Consider the following 9,112-nt stretch of genomic DNA (forward strand, 5'->3'; position numbering starts at 1 on the left):
CTTAAGCAGACCTGTGCAATAGCTCACAATTAGACGTACAATACATCTAGGTAACTTCCGAGCATAAGCTCAACATGAAGAAACAAACTAATACGTTTATCTAAGACAAAAGACTTCTTTATAGACCAAATTTTATTGGCCTATAAAAATTTAAATGTAGTATAAAAGCCTCTGATATAAACAAGAATAAGCAATAATAAATTAATTTAAATTAGATGAATATATAAAGATCGATGTAATGAGAACTGTATTATAATTAATAAAATAAACATGAACAAAGATAAAGATGAAATTTTTCTGTCGAAAATGTTCATAAAGCCATTGGTTCTTGGACCATAATAATATTTAGAGTAGCCAACAAACTTAACACTTTCGTTAAGTGAGCTCTCTAGAAGGTCCGAAAAAATTTTTTATCGCGTATATGTTAATAGCAATGGAGAGAATTCTTACAATTATAAATACTTATAAGCCACGATCATTCCTACAATTTTTTCAAAGCCGCATGTCCAATCGCATTTCATGTCAGCGATACCTACCAAATGTTAGATAGTACTGCCTCATTTGATGGGAAATATTAATGTTGATAGCAGATAAATTAAAACTATTATAGACAAATTGATTAAATTATATTAATCATTTTTAGAAATTTATTTTCTATTTCATTATAATAGAATTCATTTATCTTTTTAAAGATACAGTATACAAAATTTTATAAGAAATAAATATTGAAACATTTTTCATAAGAGGCCTTTGCATGATTATTTGATAGACATTCACTTTTATTCATCGTGCATGATATTAAGTTAAATAATTTATAAAAATTAACTATTTACAAATCGATAGGACATGCAGCACTAATTTTATAACTTAATGCACTTATTTGAATATACCTAAGCACATGCTTGTTTTGAGACAAATAAAAAGAACTGGCGGTGCTCCTTGCGGATATATTACGTCTATTACCCTTACTATATAGTTGTAACATTTATGGGTATCCACTACAAATTAGAGTCTCTGGAACTCTATTGCTTTCATTGATGAAAGCGTTCTTGCATTCGTTTTCTGTAAAAGTGAAGGGTTTGGCATTATGCTCACGATCACTGTACGTTGTTATTACCCATATCTGAATAAAAACATGAAAAAAATAAACAAATATCAAAACTACATCAACAAAATCATTAACTAAAAATTAATTTTTTAACAAATAAAAAATTACCCATAACCATTTATTTAAAAAAATTGAAAATTAAAATTTTCGCAAGGTTTGTTCGTCTTTTAAATATTTTTATATGAAAATATCATTTGTTAAACTAAATAGTTTAACATCAAATATATTGAATATATTTATTCCAAACTGTATAATATTTTTATCGATTCCTTTATATAAAATCGGACAAACCTACGATTTTACAATAAAAATATAGATATATTCTTAATCATATGCATTGAAAAAAATATATGTAAAAATAATAAATATTCAAATTGTTACTTACCACGATTTCCCGTTCTAATAGCATTAACATTAGTTAAATGATGTTGACCAGCTCTAATTGGTTTAGCAATTTGTGCACTCGGTCCACGACGAGCTAAATTCTTTTGTCTAACTGCTTCCTTGATTCTATCTACCTCGTATTGATAACGTTTACGATCTCGCATTGCACCTTCTTTGGCATCTCGCAATGCTGTTTCTAGAGCTTTGACACGTTCCATAGTAGCCCGTAATCTTTTTTCAAGTTTAGGTAATTCACATCGAAGATCAGCATTATCTCTTACAAGTTGTTTATGAACCTATTAAATAAAAAATACATGGATATAATTCAATAAAATAAAAATATATATAAAATAAAAATATATATATATAAAAATCATCTACCTTTGTAAGCTGGTCTAAATTATTCTCGAGGAAGGAAATCTTTTGTTTCTGTGTTAATGATCCACCATCATCTTCGTTATCTTCTGCAATCATAGTCTTCTTTATTCTAGTTTGAAGATCTTGAACAAATAACTTGCGTAGATTATGCAATGTTTGAAGTTCTTTGGCTACTGTTTCCTCTAGACCTTTAAGATCTTTTCGAGCCTATAAAAAAAAACATTAATAATCGTAAATTTTTTTAATTGCTCTTATATTTTGTAAAATTTATACATACTTGTTCACGACGTTCATTAAGCAAAATTAATTCTTGCAATTTAACAGATTTATTTGCTTCTTCTTGTTTTAATCGTTCATAATCTGCTTGCATTTGTTGATGAGCCAATGTGAATTTTTGATTCAAATCTTTAAGTTCACTAATCAATTCTTGTTTTTCAGATAATTCATCTCGAAGTGCTGCGACCTATATAATTAATAATAATATAATAACAATAACATATAATATAATGAATAATTAACATGTATATTTAACATGTATTACTTGTTTCTGATGAGCATCTCGCAATTGATCCATTTGTTCTTCTAGTGCTACTCTCATCTTTGTCGCTGCTTCTTTTTCTTCTGCTTTTTCTTTATTTGTAACTGCTTGTACCTGTTCTGCAGCCTTTAACTTGGCACATTCTTCGCGTAAAGCATCAACATCTTCTTCTAAAGCACGTTTACGTGCTTCTGCTACTTTCATTGATTCCGTTAATGTTTGCATGCGAGCTTCGTGTTGAGAAATTAATAAACGACATTCAGCCAAATCTTTTTCATATTCAGCAACCTAAAATAAAATTTATGAATGAGTATCATAATTAAAAGTTAAATATAATAAATTCAAAAAGTATGAAATCGAATGCTTACTTTCTTGTTACAGTCTACTTGGAAACTTTCTAATCCTTGACATCGTTGTACTAAATTCTTCACCTCTGATTTCATTTTACTAATAAACAGTCTTGCCACAGTAAATTCTTCTTCAAGTTTACCATTACTTTCTGTAGGTGCAACCTAAAAAATATAAAATTTTTTATATTTTATTTAATTTAAAAAATTAAAAAAAATTTTTTAAATGATTTAATAAATAAAATTTTACTTTTAGATTTTCATCACCACCAATTGCAACCCCAATTTCACCTAAATCTTTTAAGAAGTTTGCTAGCATTTCTGCAATACGTTTCCTTTGATGAGCCGACATATCTCGTAATTGTTGTAATTCTGAAGCCGTACTGTTTAATGTTGTTTGTTTTGCTAATAATTCTTCTGTTAAAGTTTCAGTTTCTTTCTTTTTAATATCACACTATGAAAATGAATATTATATGAATTTAATATATATTCTTATATTTCTTAATAAAAATAATATAAAAAAATTAATACAAAAGATACCTCTTGGCATTTCTGATCATAATTAACTGCTAATTCTTCCAATGCTTGTAAAACTTCTTTAACTTCTTCCTTAGCCCGTTCGTGTTCTTGCTGTGTTCGATTTACTTCCTGTTGAAGTTTTTCATATTCACGTCTTGCAGTAGCAATTAATTCTGCTTGTTCATGAATTTGTTCTTTTAAGTTCTCAACATATTGTGATTGTTGATTGATTTCTTCATCTTTATCATCCAATTGTTGATAAAGTCTTTCACGTTCTTCTTCTAATTTTTGTCTTTCTTCATTAGATAAAGATCCAGCCATTAAGTTGCCACCAGGAGTGGCTGGCATCGGACCATCATCCAGTTTACCTGAAAATAATTATAATTTATAATAATATTGTAACATTTTTATTTTCAAAAAATAAGTTAGATACTACCTTCAATAGACATATTAATTGGTGTTGTAACATCTGGTCCTTCAACCAAATTAACTTGTTCTTCAGGTTTAACAGTTTCACCCTGTCGCCAACGTGATAATTCAGCTTCTAATTTTTCAACTTTTCCTTTCAATCTAGCTGCTTTTTCCTTTTCTCTTTCGTAGCGACGTTTCCATTCTTCAGCTGTCAATTCCTCATTAACACATACAACATTCTTAATAGTTTTAGCACGTTTACCTAAAAAAATAAATAATATAATAATTGAAAAACTTCATTTGTCAAAAAGAAATTAAGAAATTTTTCTATTACCAAAATCTAATGTCGATTTTGTTTCTGATTCATTGAAACTAGCTGGTGAACAACAAATAATAATTGTAGTTCTGGCATTGCCACCAAGAGATTCTTGTAAAATTCTAGTCAATTTTGAATCACGATAAGGAATGTGAGTTTTATTTCCATCAGCTAAAGCTGATATTACATTGCCAAGTGCTGATAGAGATTTATTGATATTTTTTGCTTCATCTAGTACAGTTCCTTCTGCTCCAGTTTTAGAAACCTAAAATATAAAAACAAAACTAATATATTCTTTTATTTGAAAAAAAAAAAAAAAAAAGATATAGATATTTAATGAAATAGATATATTTATAATGCACCTTTTCTGAACCAGCCAAATCAACAAGATATAATTTTCCAGAAAGCTTCTTTTGGTTTTCTAAATTTTCCTGTTTCACATTTATTAAAAATACAGAATGAGAACGTGAACTGTGTTCGTTCATATTAGTTACTGCAATGTGCCTATTTGATTTTCCCTCTTCTATAACTTCAAATACTTCTTCAGGACTAGATACAAAGCGTTCTGTTGCACCTTTTACAAATGGAACTCGATTCTTATCTTCATGCACACTTAAATTCACTTTAGAAACTAAAAATAAAAGAAATTAAATTAGAAACTAATTAATTTTAATTAATAAGCTATGTTACATTAAATATAAAAAAAATTAAATATAGATAATAATATTCTTACCATCAAGAAGATCTCTAATTTTGTCCATATAGATTTCAAAGTATGATACCTTGATATGAAATTCCAAATTTTCTTCCATACCATAAATATGATTGAAAATATCATTAACAATTCTGGGAATAATACCTTGTTTATTTGGATCTCCAATAACACCTTCCATGGTATGTGTTTTTCCTAATTTATGCATAAATATTTTATTAAAAAAAACTATAGTATTTTTTTTAAATAAAATTCATTCTATAAAATTTTATAATTAGAACTTAATTTTTATAATTAATATAAGAAATCAACAAGTTATAATATGTATTTTAACTTACCTGAAGATGTTTGACCATATGCAAAAATAGTGCCGTTATACCCTGCCAACACATCTGTGACAATTGATCTAGCCGCTTCATTGTAAACTTTGTCTTGAGTAGCATTTGGTTTAAAAACTTTGTCAAAAAGATATACTTTTCCCTAAAAAATAATATAATATTAAAGAACATATATTTTCATGAAAAATCTGGAAACAATCATAAATTTTAGAAAATTTTAATTATATCATATAAATCATTTAAATTATACATTAATATATTATTTTATTTTATTAATTTATATTTATGAACATATCCATATTAACTGTATAGAATTGAATTTTTAATAATTAAGTAAACATTTTGAACATTAAACATAATAAAAAATATAATATATTAAAATATGTTCCGTTATAATTGCCGCGAACAAAATATTCTTTGTTTTCTTGATCAATGTCAGCTATGTATACATTGTCTTTAAATTATATAAACATATAAATATAATATAGCATTATAAATATTTATATCAGATAATAGAGTGATTTAAATTTTTAATTAAAGTTTGTAATTGTTCAATTAAATAAGTTTTTTAAATACTTTTGAATGTTTGATTGATACAAAGAAAAAAGAAGTAAAAGTGCGATAAAATAGTCATATTAGGTATTTAAAAATTAAAAAAATAATAATAATAATAAATAATAAATAAATAAAATAAAAATAATAAATAAAATTTTGCAATTAGAAAAAATTTGCAATAGATATTATATATTATAATATTAAGTAATAATAACAATAATTACAACCAACAAAAATTGATGATAATTAGTTAAATAATTAGATAATTAATTTCTGTAAATATTAAAAAAGGATACAATAAAAGAAAAAGTTAAAAAAAAAGTTAAAAGTTATAAAAGTTGTAATTAATAAACGATTCATGCAATAAACTTCGGTAGCGATGATGAAAAGATTTATGAAGAAGGCAAACTTTGAAAATATAAAAAAATTTTTATTGAAATCATAAAATAATGTCAAAAAACTTCAACAAACTGGAAACTATGAATATTGATGATTAGAAGACATTATGAATGAATGAGTCCGAGCGATAGATTTTTTCATTCATCGTAAGATAGATAAAAAATTAAAATAACTATATTATTAGAAAAATAGAAAAATATAAATCGAAAAATTATAAAACAAATTAATTGCTAATATAATATTAAAATTAATAAACATCATAGTTAAAAAAATTTTATTATTTAATAAGAAAGAATCAATCATTATCAAAAAAGAAAAAAATTTCATTATTTTTGATAAAATATTAAGTTATTTAATTATGCAAAATAATGATTTATGAGAAAAGCTTTTAGAAAAGTATTTTTTAAAATATTTCAATTATTATTGTTTATTATTACTTTTATTTTATTATTATGAAAGTCTTAAAATCTTTGAATAAGAATGATGATTTAAATAGTTGATTTTAAAAAATAACAATATAATATATACAAATACAAATACTTATCAACTTTGAATGAATAATGATTTAATTTTATTTTATCAAATCAAATTTTATTTTTATATTATGTATTTCATAATAAATTATGAATAAAATAAAATATAAAATATAACATGGAAATCATAAATAAGAAAAGACATTTTCTGAATCTCTATAGAAGAATATAAGAAAAAAGGGGGACAATTGCACTCAATAAAGCTTTGTTTCAGAAACCTCTTGAAACAATAGCAATATCTTTATTAAGCACCAGATCAAAAGGCTTTCATATGAGAAAGAATTGGTACATTTATAAACATAATATCTATTTAAAAATAATATATATGCATTTCAGTATATTTCAAATCATAACATATTTAAAAATAATAGAAATAATATTAGAAATAATTTCAAGTTTTAATTTAATAACTAATATAGAATTGCAATTCTGTTTAATAATTTTTTATACATTAATACATATTTTAATATATGAATCATAGATAATTATAAAAATACATTTTTATTTTACATTATTGAATTTATATATTTTCTATCTATTAAAAAAACTAATCTTTGAAATGATTTGATAATCTCTATATTTTATCTATCTTTTAAAATGATTTTGAATTTATTTCTCAGTGCTGAAATCACTCATAACATATTAAACATATAATATAAAAATATAACATATTAAAAAACATTAAATATACATATATTTTATGAAAAGATTTAGCAATTATAAAAAATAAGATCGTTTATTAAATTAATATATAGCGAATACGAATTCAATTAAATAATTTATAAAATCAAATTTATATTTATTGACAAATCTAAAGTTAAATCGTTGTTAAGATAAAAATTGATGTTTGAATGAATTAAAACAATGAAATAAAACAAAAAAATCTGATAATAATTTAATATTATATATTTATTATATTTATTTTGAATTAAAATTTAATCGACCACTTAGATATGTCAACGTAAGAAAATCGTTCAGCAAAATGAGTACCGATGAAGATGAAATTAAATTTATTTTACTGAAAATAACAAAAGTGAATCATCGTACATTGTTCGAAAAAATTTTGTAATACGTGTAAAATGTACAGCATGCGGTTTATAGATAAGATATTAGGTAAAGAGAAGGACCGAGAGCAGCTGTCAGCTGTGCATGATGACATCACACATAGTGCTGAACATGGTTAACGAACATAATAATTAAAAAAGATAATGATGTAAAATACATACCCCGATAGAGATGCAATTATCCTCACCGCCAGAGGGGAATTTTACGATAAATTTCGAACCAGCTTTTTCTTCGGAGTCGTTCAAAGGTCGAAATCTACAGACTACCTTAATACTGTCCTCCGCGGCAATCTCACGCTCTCTTGGCGTCTCCATTGCCATATTTTGGTAGCTCGAATTCGTGAGACGAGTTCCTTAGTTCTTCTAATTAGCCACACTTAAAAATGATTTCCAATCTCTCGTAGGGTGCATAGGCGATGAGATGGTCGCGTGAACCACATGAAGAACCACTACCGTCTCTCTGTCACAAACCACAGCCCGTTTCGGAGCCAGTAAAGATGGCTGCCGTTGTTCGATGATTTTGCGGGTGGATTGATTTGCGTGTGCAAAGGTGAGAATCAACGATTGTACTTATATTAAATTGAAAAAAGAACATGGACAATAAATAATACGCGACGATCTTGTTTCCTAATACATTACTACTCTATGCTAAATCTGAAAATGATTTTTTTTAATACTTGGTTCCCTAAAAACCAATCGATGAGAAGTCTAGACAAAGTTTAACGCAAACGCGTCGAACTAAATGTGCGCGCGCGCTGTACGACTTGCCTCTTTGCGCATATGAAGCAGCATTGTCGGCGGATATCATGCGTTCTCAGGGCTGTAACTTGCGTGGGCGTAGTTTTTTATATTTTTTCAAATTATTTTTCTAAATATTTTATTAAATATTTAAAACATCAAAATTTTATTTTAATAATCATTCTTAATTTATTGATAATATTTGTAAATCATTCGTATTTTGAACAGTGACTATAATATTTAGACTATTTTATGTATAGTTTTTTTTTACATAATAAATTTAATAAAAATTGATTTAAATTTGTTTAAAATTTTTATTAATTTTAAATTGAATTTAAAATTTTTAACTATTTTCTATTAGATAATCATAATATTTTATTTCTCTCAAAAAGTGAAATAATAAGAATTATTAAATAGCATATTTTTGCATATATACAAATTATTTTTAAAAACACTATATTTATATAATGTTTTTGATATTGTTAAAAAATTAATTTCTAATTTTTCTACCAGATTCATACTTTAGGAGGTACATATATTTTTAATTACTATTTCATTCAATCATATATTAATCTAGAATATAAAATTAAAGTTTAATATTATCATAATACAATATAAATACATATAAAATATTATTTTAAATTTTATTAATTTTTTAATATTAAGATTTATATTCACATTTTGAAAAAAATTAAAATATTTTGATAATAATAATATAATATTTATTTAAATTAAATATCAATATTCATTAAGATATAAAATAAAATTGTAT

General features: G+C 24.8%; 1 protein-coding gene across 1 annotated transcript; it reads right to left on the reverse strand.

The window, feature by feature from the left end:
* Positions 1 to 413: 413 nt before the first annotated feature.
* On the reverse strand, positions 414 to 8,355 carry LOC102681457 (kinesin heavy chain). The gene is made up of 14 exons (XM_006615854.2): positions 7,765 to 8,355; positions 5,052 to 5,193; positions 4,735 to 4,908; positions 4,364 to 4,632; positions 4,020 to 4,266; positions 3,711 to 3,947; positions 3,296 to 3,642; positions 3,006 to 3,209; positions 2,777 to 2,920; positions 2,412 to 2,696; positions 2,148 to 2,333; positions 1,874 to 2,077; positions 1,494 to 1,788; positions 414 to 1,062 (listed from the first exon to the last, which is right to left on the reverse strand). Exons 1-14 carry the CDS (start codon positions 7,921 to 7,923, stop codon positions 986 to 988), a joined length of 2,970 nt encoding a protein of 989 aa, XP_006615917.1. The 5' UTR covers positions 7,924 to 8,355; the 3' UTR covers positions 414 to 985.
* Positions 8,356 to 9,112: the final 757 nt, after the last annotated feature.

Source organism: Apis dorsata, unplaced genomic scaffold (assembly GCF_000469605.1).
Source record: "Apis dorsata unplaced genomic scaffold, Apis dorsata 1.3 scaffold_243, whole genome shotgun sequence".
NCBI lineage: Eukaryota > Metazoa > Arthropoda > Insecta > Hymenoptera > Apidae > Apis > Apis dorsata.

Coding starts and splice junctions, on each gene's coding strand:
- LOC102681457 (XM_006615854.2), bottom strand. CDS start 7,923: ATGGCAATGGAGACGCCAAGAGAGCGTGAGATTGCCGCGGAGGACAGT. Junction 4,633..4,734: donor AATTAGAGATCTTCTTGATG/GTAAGAATATTA, acceptor TTTTATTTTTAG/TTTCTAAAGTGAATTTAAGT. Junction 3,210..3,295: donor ATGATCAGAAATGCCAAGAG/GTATCTTTTGTA, acceptor TCATTTTCATAG/TGTGATATTAAAAAGAAAGA.